Raw genomic sequence first — 14,878 nt, 5'->3', positions numbered from 1 at the left:
TTCAAATTAAGTGTCAGTTATATTTCGATCAAGTAAATAATTTGAATTAGTAACTTTAATTAGGCATATTAGTAATATGAAATTTAATAAATAAGCTATGTTATTAAAATATGAAGAATGTGTAGGTATTACATATGTTTCTGGAATTATAGAAAAACGACGGCATTCGGAACCATCAAATTTTGAACGCACATATTCTTCCGTCCCTACATGTGCATTTCGAAGCCGAATATTGATTTTTGAATTTGGATTTTATTTATTTCGTATTTTGTACCAATTTAAGGGCCATTTGATTAAAACTCGCCGATATAAGTCTTGTATTGCCACTCGGCAAAGCATTAGGCATTTATATTTAAAATTTAATTAGAAAACTCAGCGATATAAAAGAAGGTGTGTTGTCATTCATCAAAAATCAATATATTTCTCTTTCGACTTTAATCCCATTGTAGATAAACGCTAGAGCTACCAAATTTTTAACACTTAGGCTTCGATCTAACATATGAACATAAAAGCAAAATTTTGTATTTTGAATTTGATTTTTATTTATTTCATATTTCGTGCAATTTAAGGAGCTTTTGATTAAAATCTCGACGTAATGTATTTCAAATTTGATCAGAAATCTCAATGATATAAAGACGCTTGGATCATATATTTGCTTCTGGCTTCAGCTATTAATCATTATACCAAAGACCCATTAAGGAATAGAAGTAATAGTAAAATATTAATCATTATAACAAAGACCATTAGAAATTAATCATTATACCAAAGATCATTAAAATATTTAAAAACTAGAGGTGTATGTAATAGAATACACACACACACACACAAAAAAAAAAAAAAAAAAAAAAAAAAAAATCTGAAAACTCACTGCCAAAATTAAACAAATTTTATCTTCTAAGCGGTAGTATGTTGCCGTTAGAAAAGCGTAAAATATACAATTTCTTTCTTTCGAATTTCTTGTTACTAATTAACAAAATCAGCAATTTAAAAGCAATAAACTCAGATTCATTTCAGTTGTTATTAATTTTCCCGTGAAATTATATAACCTGGATTATTTAAAATTACCATATATATATTTTTCTTTTTTATAATAACTATGTTATGAATCTGGCTGCCCAAGCGGTTAGTTTAAAAGAAAAAGCAAGCTTGATATTTTTCTGATTATTGAAAATGATTTCCTGTTTTTAATGAATTTGTCCAGTGAGAAAAAAGAAAACACACACAAAACGTATTCTTTTCTTTATTATTCGTAGTCCATAAATCACAAATATTATTAAAGGGAATCATATACAAAAACAGTCATAAATTCTGAAATTCAACAACATTTGATTCTTTATGCATTCAAGCAAGCCGTCCTGTATCACTTTTGTTTTCATTGTAATTTACAAAACTTTTCTTTTGTTATTCTGCAAGAGGTACGGTACATGTCGTAAAGACTTAGCAGCAGATGAGATGAAAATTTAAGCTGTATAACGAATCATAATTGACTGAAATTTATAAAAGTTTTTTTAATTGAATTTTCGATATTTCTTGATAACGATTACAAAAAATAAAACAAAAGTAAGTATTACGTAACAAAAATACTTTTCGACTCCTCTTTGGAGCAATTAAAAAGTAAATTATTAATAAAGTAACTTATTATTAACTATTAGTAGATTTTATATGAAACCAACATTTCAAGCAAATATTTTGATTCCAAAGAGATTATCGAGGATTTATATGCATTACTACTTACATTTCAAACTTATTCAAAATATTTTCATCTTTTGAATTAGACTACATTTAAAATATAGAAAAACTGCAAGAGTCTGTATTTTATTGCAGATTATTTCTATATTGAAATATCATGCAAAGATCTGTTGTATTTTAAAGAATGCTTCTAAAAGATTAAAAAATTAAGCATACATTTTTGTTCTCGCAAATAGTTTAATGGTTTCTTATGTAAAATGACTTTATATAAAATGTTTAATAATATTTCAATGAGGTGATTCGTTATTAAAAGGCTACAAGCCATGCTTTACCATTCAAATTTTAGATTAAATCTATTAAATATTTAAAATTCAGAGTCGAAATTAATATCATTGAACCTTTTAGCTTGCTTATACCATGAATAAATTTATTTGCACAGTTCTGTTAAATTTTCTCAAACACTTAAAATTTAGGCTTCAAAAGAATAAAAAAGTGCTCGAAATTATATGCAGAGTGTTTATACAGTTGTTAATCAACTTTAGATGTTGATAATTTGAGATATACATATGATAGAAATATACTTTAAGCTGCATATAAAAGTTTTATTTCGAAATTTTGCCGCAAAATAACTCACATTCCTAAGGTACAATTCGATGACGTGAACCAGTATCCCTCTCATGTGAATAATCCTGTGTAAAACAAGTTTTTCCAAGCCGCTAACTGTTTTTCTCTGCGTTAGCTGCTCACTTGTTTCATAGATTACTTCTGCGATCCTGATCCAACTTTCATCTAAAGGATGTGTTTTGGATGAATGCACAATTTTTCGAAATAAAACATAAAAATAGTACAATGGGATTTCATCAGGTGAACAGAATAACTAAACAATTTACTAGATTTTATCTGGATAAGTATACCGTATATTCCTGTGTATATGCCGATAATTTTATGGGTTTTCTACTGAATTTTGGAGGTCGACGTATTTACGAGTTCAGATTTTTTTACAAATAGTTGGACTACAAAAATAATGTCATAGGTTAAATGACAACAACAACAACACAAAAAAAAGTTATTTTTCGTTTTTATGTGCTATCACAACCACCTTAATAAAAGTTGCCAAATTTTCAAAAGTATGTTACTAAACTCTGGAACACAAGCGCATAACCATTCTTCAAGCAATTATACTCCTAGCAATCATTTTCAGTCAAACTGCATAACCATGTGTATGCGTTCGTTTGCTGTATTCTATGTTCCAACAAATTTTATAGGCAAATCGTGATATTTTATATTTTAAATTCAATTTGAAAATATGCGCTTGTAGAATTTGCTAATAATGGAAAAAAGCGCAGTAAAACCTGTACAGAAATACACGATTTAGACACAAATCGCCGACAAGAACATTGATGAGATACATTTAGTAGATTGTGCAAATCTCTGATTTTTTTTCCATGAAAAGAGATCACTGTACATGGGGAGAGGAATACGGCGAAGCTTAAATACGCTGCCTAAAAGCTGAGGGAACTGATGAAGAAAAAACCTTTTTTCATTCCACAATATTTTCACTCTTATTTTACGATTAGAAGATAAATTTTACCTTCAGCTACTCTAAGAATTCTATCTAAATTAGAAAACCAATAATTCGTCCTTTTGGTGCTATATGTGTATATATATCTGTATTTATAAGGCAATTTCAAATCTGATTTTCAATTTTGGTTGAATATTTGCAGCAAATCTTACCTGTCGGCTTTAACACGTATCGGTTTAGATTCTGAAATATAGAGTAATTAAAATACTATTATCTAACATTTGTTAAATATTAATGTAGAAAAGTATTCAGATAAATATGTTCTGCAGTTTATGGTACATTTCTATCATACATATTGCTGAATTTATTAATATTTAAAACTGCACATACTTTATAAGACGTATAAAATGACATTCATTTCATTAATCATCACACTATACAGCTCTCAGCCATTTGAAGTCACATGTAATCATGAAGAACATGACAAATTATAATAATTAACATGACATAATTATTATAAACATAATTATCAATTTGTTTATATTTATTTGCTTTTAATCTTAGAATATTATAAAAAAAGCACCAAAATATTTTTCGACTCGTGAGCAGTATGCAAGTATGCAACATTAATGTTTCAAAGCATTAAAATAAAATACGAATATCAAGTTTTTCACTTTAAAATTGGGTCATTCATTTGAAAGGTTACTTAGGAATTTTTATTATAAAAGGGAACGGTACCGTATTGAAATAAGTATTTTGTGCGCTGTATTACACCGGGGTTGTAACAGTGCAATATAATATTGCAATAACAATAAATGTTTTCTAAAATAGGAGGAAAATTAGTTTTTATGTTAAACTACATAATTTAAACTATCTAAAATATGTGAAAAATTACTATACTTCACGTGATATATACGCAAATGTCATTTGTCATATTGTGGAAAATAAGCAATAATAGTTTATCATCAGTCAATTTTTTCAGACGTCAGCACTTACAAATAATACCATTTTATTTTATATAAGGAACTCAAAATTAGCTATTTAAAGAAATACAAACGACATAAGAAGTATGAAATTAATGTATTCTAATCGCAACCAAAGTCACGCGCTATAATTACTGCAGCACATGATCTTGGTGCATACGTATTGCTAACTCTTATAATTGCCTAGTTATTCTTTAAGATAAGTATTAAACTAAGATTAATGATATAGAAGTTTTCCTGCAAAATTAAGAAATTTATTACTACACAGTAGTTAAGTTGCGTGCCTCAGTGTTGCCAGATTAACTTTTCGAGTTGTTACGAGTATTCATTTTATGCTCAAACTAATAATGTTTTATTAAAATTCTTGAAATTGGCGTCATTATAAAATATCAATTTACCGTTCATTCAGCTCAGGGCTTTCTGCTGTATCAACCAACACAGAGCACAAGCTGTTCAGGTTTACGTAAATGGTACTTAAAAGTTACTCCAAAATTATTCATAAAATGCTAGAACTATACGCAAGGAACATGTAAATATTCATTAAGAAAACAGGATGAATAATCTGCATTAAAAACTTTTGGGTTTATAAATAAGTGAAATATGAAATGGCGTGCAAGTAAAATTTATGACTCATCACAATTTTAACATTTTATAGTAAAATGTGAATTTTAGAATTGATGTTCCAATCATGAATGCAACTGTTATATCTTAGTCAGTTTTATCAATGGCAGATGGTATGTTTAAGCTTACAGTACATATTAGTAATACCAATTCTTATATCAAAATGTTTTGGAAGGGTTTACATAAATGCTGCTTATTTTTACAAGCAAAATAACTCTTTTAAATATATGATATATACAAGCACATGCAATGCATTTTCTCCTTGCACGCTTATACAACATACATAACTACACTCACAATTATTCTAATGTTTAATCATTGTACTTCCATTAACAAATATTTTAAATAAATGCATTTTTAATAATATCATGAAATGGTGTTATTACTTTCACTTAGTATAAAAATTATGTCAGATTCAAGCATAGATGAAAATAGTGTTTCTAGTTGTTGACTAGGCATAATATTTATGATTTATATTCCACTGTACAAAAGCACTGAACTAAGAGATTCAATTGAAAACAACGTGTTTTACATAACTTTTTGCAGCACGTTTGATTCTATGTTATGACTGCAATGATTAAAATATGTTCTATAATAAGTCTAGAGACAAATTTTGAACTCATCTTTCATGTACGTAATACTAGCTGCATCAAAATTGTAATAAATTATCTATTACTTGATTGGTTTCTATAAAAATGTAGCAAATATAAATTCATCCCTGCTTTGTGAAAATTATTTCGTTATATTTAAAATGTCTGGCTTTAATAACATTTACATTTACGTATTTATTTCACATAGATTCGTAATCATTTATGCACAGAACCTCACTAAAAGTTTTACGTAATTTCTTACATTTTAGATATGACAAGAAAAATGTCTGGCTTCAATAACATTTACATTTACGTATTTATTTCACATAAATTCGTAGTCATTTATGCACAGAACCTTTCTAAAATGTTTACGTAATTTCTTACATTTTAGATATGACAAGAATCATTTTATTGTACCAACCTTTGTAAACGGAAAGATTGCTGTAACCTATTCTGATTACATAAACTGACATAAAGATAGATAATAAAATTTCGAAAATGTAAACAATATAAACAAGAAAATGCCAAAATTTTTTAAACTAAAATAGTATGTACTATATATAATAAATAAAGAAAGAAGCCAATGCAGTAAAAATAATGAAGTTTGATATTACATAAGCTATACGATTGAATAATAAATGCATTAACTAATTCAACACTTGAATTAAAAGCGCTAGAATGGTGCACATAATTCATGCGAGTTTTTCTACGAATACAGGCAGTATTTTGAGTACTTGCTGTATAATTACGCATATCATTCTTTTCTCTGTAACTTAAATATATTTAATATGCAATATACATAACTACACTAAGTTTAAATAATTTTAACATACATAACTACTACTAAGTTTAAATAATTTATGATAACTGCCAAAAACGCTGCAATAAAAATCTCCAGCATATTACCCAATGAAGAAAATGTGTTGAACATAACGTGGATTATGTGGAAAACTACTGATATGTAAAAGCAAGGAGCAAGAATTATAGCAGATTAATTTGAATGTCGTAATCCTATTACGAACTAGTTAAAGGATGATTCTCAAAGCCTTTAAGTATTGCGCAAGAATTTACTTACTAAAGTTCAATTGAATCAAAGACACTTTTAGATGAGCTATATGTAAAAATGTATATCGATCTATATATATATATCTATATACATATAGATATATATATACATATATATATATATATCTATATACATATATATATATATATACATATATATATATCTATATACATATATATAGATATAGATATATATATGTAGTTTTACTTTTACATATAGTTCATCTAAAAGTGTATGGATGGACAAATTTAATGTCTGTTATAAGCAAAAATGGTATTAAATGTTAAGTGAAATGAAATTCAAAATTAAGCAGAGTATGAAGGAAAACTTCCCCGAAGCAAAATGAATGTGATAAAAGATTACAAAAATATAATATATTCTTTTATTCCACAACACATAGAGAAAGACATGCCTTTTACCATCAATAATGCAGAAATACCGTAGTGTGCTACATAATGCGTCTACTGTATTTATGCAAAGCAAATATATTCATCGGTCTTGAGCAAGAGCTTTCCACAGAGCCTAATGTCATTATAAGATGAGCTGGGATTTTCCGTAACTGATACGACTAATTTTTTATATCAGGTGTTGTTACAACTCACCATACCTCGGAATCTATGAATTTTGCTTTTCTTGAGGATACCTGAAAGCTGAAGTCTTTAACCAATGAGGAATTCATAGACGAAGTTAAAGGAAATCTAGTGACAAAAAGAAAACTGAAAGCGTTACGTCAGCAAACGTCAGGTAACAGACATGAAGGAGAATAAGTAGACAAGTAGTCGACAGTGATCTGTTACAGCAAACATGAAGAAACTTAAGTAAGCCATCAGTCGGAACTAAAAATGATTAATAACAGACATATTGACTAGTAACAGACATGACAGAAACTGAAATCATTACCTCAGCAAATGCCAAGGGAAAGATACGAAGAACATTAAATAGGCAACATTCGGCAGTTCTCCGTCGTAGCAAACACGAAACGAAATTAAGTAAAGAAGTAAAAGTAATCTGTAACAGTCGGTAGTAGCAGATATGAAGAAAAACTGAAAGTACCTATACAAATGCTTAGTAGTACACATAAAGGAATTTCAAGTACTTCTTAAGTAACGAACATGTGAAAAGTAAGCAGACAAGCAGTCTACAGCAGCCTGTTAGCAGCAGACATGAAAAAAATAATTAAGTAGACAAGTAGTTAGGTACAAGACTGTGTAGCGAACATGTAGCAAATTAATTATGCAAATACTAGTTGACAGTAGCCTATAGTAGCAGACATGAAGGAAATTGAAAACAGCGCTTTAACATAAACGTGGTAGAAGAGAAAAATGAATTTGCATTCAAGTAATCTTAAGTAGCAATCATGAAGGAAATTAAGAAGTAGTAGTAGTTCGTAGTAACAGACGTGAAGAAAATCGAAAGCAGTACCTCAGCAAATGACAAGGATAGAGCTAAGTGGAACCTAACTTAGGTTTCAAGGAGAAGTACAGTACAAAGGACAGCATTTGGATGATATAATTTTTAAAGAAACAGTTTGTTACAACAGTACGCTGCTCACATTCTGTATTTATAAGTGATCACTGGATCATAGGTCACACTTCTGGATCGTAAATTTTGCTTTAATGACAAGAAGCGATGCATCTTCTATTTGTGCAACAAAACTGTGAAATTTATATTTGTCACTTTTATTGTTTTCATTCATATGAGGAAAGGGTTTCTTCAGGTCCTGCATGCTCCAGAATATGAATGTATTAAGATGAGTGTATTCAGATATTTAAACCACACATTTTATGTTTAAAGTTCTGAATAAAATGTCCTTGTTATTTGCAAGTACAAACCTAAGGTATATTTTACGTGAAATTATATGTCGCCCTGAAGTATTTCGTCTGTAGATAATTTTCAAAAAAGGAAAAAAAAAATCAAAAAGCAAAATTCCTTTGTCCTTAAAAGTGTTTATTAATCATTTTTAGTTCTGAATTCTCATGTATTATAATTCAAAACTTAAACGTAACGTGAAGGAGAAAAGAAGCATGTACATGTATACATCATTACGTGCATTCGTTTATGTTTACAGTTATGCGTATGTATATATCCAAAATTGCATCTACTTATATACATATGTATTTAGGTAGACAGTCAGAAAGATATATACACGTTATGTGCCTATCATCTCTTAAAAGGACATTTCATACAATTGATATATATTTTGGACATTTCACACCTAACTTCTAAATAACGGACAATTCAGAGTAACGAGGATATTTTTTCCGGGTGTATCCGCTATTAAGAATTTTTATATGTATTTGTGTATGTATATACACGTGTGCATATACATATAATACATACATGTTTATAAATGAGCAGATATATGTATACATATATATCGTTCGTTTTACACATTGGCTTAAATAGGAGGTTTAAGAGGCATCATAACCTCACACGGGAAGTTTGGTGTGTGTAGCATCAAAAGATAAGACCATAAGAACTCCAATCCAAATTAACCACGTCTGTAGCTCCGCTGTTTTAATACCTGCAAGAAAAAATCATTGTAGATTTATAAATTTGTAAGGATACAAGGTCTGTGATCAAAGTTTCAATGAACCGAATTGAAAATGTTGCAAAATTTTAGTTCATTAAACTTTTCATAAGATACACTTTTAATGTGTATGCTTCTACTTATAAAACATGCGTCTACAGAATTTAACATTATAAGCTGTAAGGGCTGAAATTCTAGAAGAAGAGATAAGTTAGAAGAGATAGGTGAAATTTTCCACACTGCCACTAATAAATAGCATTTTCTTCATTAGAATCCATAATTACCCTTTTATTTTGATGCCTGTTCTTCCAATATACATCCAGTTATAAATCGGATTCATCAGCAGCTGGCAGAACGTTTGGTGTGCAACGAATAGCAAAGCCATCCATCTGTGCGGAATTTTAAGGCCATAGGCCTTGGACTAAGTTCCAACGAAATCGATAGTTGAAGGGTAAAACATTCTTAGCCTTCAGTGTTCAATTCTTGTAAGTCTGTTAAACGTTTCGCTTGTTCAAACAGCTGCTTTCAAACACATTCGTAGAATTCCTACAGCTTTTGGATTACAATTTAAAGCTGTGACTATTGTTTTCTGAATCCCTTCAGTGTTATTAAATCTTTGAGGTTAGATTTCACTTTAGAGAAGATAAAGTAGTCTGTATGTACCAAATTTGGTGGCTGAGTAAAATGGTTGAGAATTTTGATACTTTTCTCTGCTAGGAATTGCTAAACGGGTATTGAATTATATGATGGCGCACTGACGTACAGCAGAAATCGGTTATTCAATAGAGAGTTTTTGAGACTAAGACGCTGGATTTTTTTCAGAATTCTGTCCATTGCATCTTTTTAAAAATTAGTCCTAAAATCGTCTGTCCCTCAGGAAGAAATTCCTTATGAATTTTCTCTTTCCAATCCCAATAGATCATCAAAGCGATTTTTACTCGAAGTTTCTGAAACCAAAGTACTTTTGGATATGATGGACCTTCTTTTAACCTAAGCAGATGATTGTTCATTTGCCTCAAGATAATCAGCAAAGCACCAAGTTTCCTCTCCTGTCACAGTTTGTTTGAAAACATCGGGATAAATGTCTGCCACTTAAATCAAATAACAGTACATAGAATTTTGATTTTGTTTCCATTCTGAGGAACGAAATAAGATCAAATATTTCAAGATCTTCCATGAGAATTTTTTGAGAAGTGCCTTTACTGATATTAAACTTATCAGAAACGGTTAGAAGAGATAAGTGATGTTTTTTCCGCAGAAACTGTGGAACAATTTCAGTGTTCTCTTCCGCTCGAAACCGTGAAGGGTGACAATTACTTTTGCGTACAATTACGAGATTGTCTGTACCAACGAAGAAACACTGGATGGTATTAATGTGTGATCTCCGTAAACGCACAATAATTGAAATTATTGCTTTAGCTCTTTAAATCAAAACATTATTGCTATTCTCTATACAGCTTTCAAATCCATGAATGCAGATTTCATTGGATCAGAACGAACGACAGTTCTTTTCGTAAACAGATGATATTTCTGAAACCTTATACTGATATCACTTAGTAATAAATCCTATTTTAGTAATAAAGAGGAAGTTTTCCTTTGTTAAAAAATTGGTCTGGAGAATTTATAGGCGCGCTAATGAAAAGATATTCAACAAATTTTGGTAACTTTAATAGCAAATATTATTCTAGTTATAAAAATGTTGAAATATAATTAAAATCAACAAATTATATTTTTAATTTTACATTTACATTAGAAAATTGTTTCATTATGTAAGCGACGGCAGCATAAATCTTATGGTTAAGGATGAGAATCAAACAGCCTATACTCATTTTATGGTGAGAATGAAAGTAAATGAAATGTTTCTGCTCTGTTTGGTTATGTAAAATCTGCACAAAAAAGGACACTTTTATATCACTCGTTCCTACTGGGCATATATTAAATTTATATATATATATTCATGTGTAGCATTATATATAGCATGTATGTTCAAAATTTTATTTTGAAAATTTCCATTTTGGTTGATAATTTTTTTTTGTATCTATACTTTAAACATGAACAAACACGAAAAAAGCTTGGTAGACCTCGATTCACCAATTTAATTCTCTTTTAAAAGTCTTTGTAATCTTAAACTATTTTCTCCACACAAATCAATGTAGAATATATCAATTAATTCCTGGTATATATATTTAAAACATAAAACAATACTTTGCGCATAACTTCATAAGAAAAAATTAATGATAATCATTAATTCTATGATCAGGAAAGTAAATGAAATATTAAATAGATAAAAAGACGAAAATGTAATTTAATTCTACAGTATCTGGGCGAAGGAAAGTGGACGGCATAAATGAAAAGTGATGAAGAGGAAAGGAAGATATTGTTCCTTGCGTATGAGTTTGTAATGAACTGCACGCACACAGAACCGATGACAGCTTGATGAAACATATTTTCCCAAAACTATTTTACATTTCTGAACTTTTCACCCAAAAGTACCTATACAGTTCTTGTCTGTATGATACAGCACAATCAGTAGTTACCACTTCAAACTAATAAGAACGTTGGGCACAACGGAATACAAAAAAAAATCCTCAAATGCGTAAGCTCGCAGAATTATCCGCTAATTACTGAGCTAAACTCTGAACTATACTGAAAAGTTCCAAGTTCCGCTGAATGCCTTTCATTAACTTGCAAGTTTGTAAGTTTTATTCCAGCTGTCATGAGTTTGGTGCTTCGTTGAGCGTTTGAATTGATGAAATGCTTTAATGGTACCGGAGGACAGAATTGCAGATGCGGAGAGGCGTGATAACCCTAAACTGAGAACTGATGCTTTCTCTGGCCTTATAGATTTTCTCGTCTACCGAAAAATTCCCATTATCTCTGATTTCCTGAAAAGGCTGCAAGGCATACATAGTAACAATTACATAGGGATCGAACAAAAATGTCTCTTAATAATCGCCAGGTTTAATTACTTTTGCATATTTTTGTTAAATTTAGCGATAAAAATTAGTTGCCAAAGCCATCGCCAGCTTGGCGCTATTTCGCCAAGTGGACTTACTTCTTTAACTCTGTTTTTCTGGCGATGCTTCGCATTCTTGAGGCCCTTCCATTGTGCAAGAAATACTACAATTTCATCAAAATTATTTGCATATATGAAAAATCAGTAACATCAGTTACAGTGTGTTATTATTTGAATGAGGATTCCTTTTTATAAAAACACCAAGTAATTGCCTTTTGTATGGGGCTTACCTTTTCTTTGTTCCTTAACGGCACTCCACTCTGCTTGAGACTCACTAGGTTTCCATCTTAGTAGAAATTTGTTCGGTGTGATTTGCTGTTATCTGAGTTTTAAAATGAGAAATGGCTTTGCCATTGAAAATACTACAGCTTTATCTTGCTAATTCTTTATCTAGGTGATATCATTACATGAAACTTTGCATCGTACTCTATTTTACACAGACTTCGCGTATCAAAGAAAGTGTTTCTGATGATGTTTCAGTCCTTTCTCGATAAAATAATGTTTACAATCCTCTAAAAACTTCTCCACGTCTTTAGTGTTCGCTTCAAAACTCATCATTACTAATAAAATCTCGTAGTTGACAAAGCCCTCAAAATCTTTGCTTCAATTTCAGTCTGACTCTAATTTCCTCCAGGCTGAATTCATGGTCCTATAAATCACTTGTTGTCAGGCTTTGCTAATGATAGTGCAGCAATGATAAATATTAAAAGGGTGTTTTCGGAGGTCTCTGCGTGCTAATTCTATATCAGAGGTAACTTCGAAACACCTTTGGGAAAGTATCTGTTGCCCACGTTAGTGTTTACAACTCAAGACACCCTTTGCATTCCAAGACATCTTTTATTCAGATAATTTGTTTATGAACCGATTTGTTCTTGATCAAAAGCGTTCATGATCCGAGAGTTCCACTATGCTTAGAAATATGTTTCATGTATTATTGAATATAATAATATGTTTTAATTTAATGAAGTGTCCCAAATTGGTATAGGATTATGATTTGTGAATAGCCAATTTACTACACTAACCTGCTGCTATAATTTCCTTAATGGTGACTGCATGTATGTGGTTGATGGTTGCAACGCATTTGAGGATAACCTTTCCATTGTGAAGGACATCTGGTTTGAGCCGAAACCGAAGAGCCAGACTCGTGCTTTCCAGTTGATCGGGGTACACAACCGTCTCCTGGTCGGACAATTCTGAATGCGCCTGAAACAGAAATGCTACATTAATTACAAAAATCGAAATTCGTTAAAAAAGAAATGTTTATACAAAATTTCTTCAATCTATTTTAAAGGATTACTTAACGCTATTTATGGCAGATGCTAGTGAAAAGTCCTAATTTTTTTTTCAATTTTTATTACAACATTAATGTTATAAAACGATGATTTCCTTTCACTGAAATAAAGAATAGCTACACCTAGACCTACTTAATCTTCCTTTTCTCTGACGAATTTTCATACTCGCACTAAGTAGAAGTCTAAACTGAATTTTAACTGAAAGGTTTCTTAAATACACCTCCTTGTAAAACAATTCAATCTTACTAAGCATTAGCCACAGCTATTTGTTTGGCTTCAAGAATACAAACATTAGAGGTTGTAAACCACAACATCACCTTTTTTCTATTAACTCGGTTCCAGAAATCGAGACTCGAACCTACACTAAAAAAATGCAAATATTCACTCTTAAAAAACACAGTTCGGCTCAATGTCTGTCTCATTGAAGCTGGCTATTGCATTATATTAACCAGTTACCACAGTAATCAAACTTCAGATTCTTTCAATAGTTAAACTAAATTTCATTTTGAAGAACGCTCATGGACGAATAAAATAGAAGTCACGGGAACATACATACATAAATACAGTTTCTTCATCATTAATTTTTTTTTAAAAATGATGCATTGCCATAACATTCGGTGGTAAAAGCTTGAAAAGTAATTTGGACACAAAAACGTGAAACGGACAAGTAAATTAGTTTCAAGACAAATAGCACTTCTGGTGATATAATATTGAAACAAATATTATGCGATCAATTATTCAAAATATCTGATATTCTTCCTGTAGTTAAGCATTGAACCAAATATTAAATTTTCAGAATTAAGCAACTGTATTTTCTTGTAGGATAAGGTATGAGAATTTGACACGAATATATTAATTTCTACAAAACTATATATTTTAAAATTAGAATTTGGATAAGAAGATAGTATTATAAAATATTATCTGTTTAATATTGAATGTTTTGGTGAAAATAATCTTAAATGTCTATTCTTCTCATAATGAAACTCATTAATAATTTAACACAAATATACGTAGTAATCTCCACAAAACTAGACCTTTAGAATTAGTATCAGGGTAAGAAGTTAATGTTTACAAGACATTATCTGCTTAATTATGGAATGTTTTAGTACCTAAGCAGCTAAACTCAAAATGTCCACTCTTCTCATAATTATTGAATAATTGAAATTGGCACAAATATATTAATGCCTATTAAAATAAATCTTTGTACTTTAGAATTAGAATCTGGATTAAAATCTGTATTATAAAATATTACGAGTTAAATTATTCAGTGTTTCAATGAATATAATTTTAAAACAGCATTTTGTTCTAATAACACATTTGTTTATTAAATTTCAATTTTAGTCTTAAATTTTAATTTTGAAGATTTAATGTTACAACTAATCATTAAAATTAGGTAAACTGAAATTATGTTACTAAAGTTATGTGGTAGTTAAAATGACAACAGACTTTTATAATTTTTAATTATCATTTCATTTTAATTATTAAACGTTTTACGTTTAAATAAGATTTAAGACAGGATTTTGCATTAAAAGCCATTTTTAGTGAAGTTTCATTTTCAAAAATAAATTT

The 14,878-nt window shown here is 29.9% G+C and overlaps 1 protein-coding gene across 3 annotated transcripts in view; it reads right to left on the bottom strand.

Moving 5' to 3' along the window:
* Positions 1–1,226: 1,226 nt before the first annotated feature.
* Positions 1,227–14,878, bottom strand: part of LOC118188636 (cell adhesion molecule 2-like) — a 1,428,898-nt gene continuing 1,415,246 nt past the window's right edge. For all 3 annotated transcript variants that reach the window (XM_085815032.1, XM_085815034.1, XM_085815033.1), the window contains 2 exons: positions 13,040–13,220; positions 1,227–8,995 (listed from right to left, as the gene is read on the bottom strand). In XM_085815032.1, coding sequence (XP_085671158.1) covers positions 8,901–8,995; positions 13,040–13,220 — 276 coding nt within the window. In that variant the 3' untranslated portion in view covers positions 1,227–8,900. The remainder of the gene's footprint in view (positions 8,996–13,039; positions 13,221–14,878) is intronic.

The sequence above is a fragment of the Stegodyphus dumicola genome, chromosome 4, assembly GCF_044657685.1.
Source record: "Stegodyphus dumicola isolate Sdum_Otavi_A_Nest chromosome 4, ASM4465768v1".
NCBI lineage: Eukaryota > Metazoa > Arthropoda > Arachnida > Araneae > Eresidae > Stegodyphus > Stegodyphus dumicola.
The sequence above is the reverse complement of the archived record's forward strand: the minus strand, read 5'-3'. Positions and strand labels throughout refer to the sequence as shown.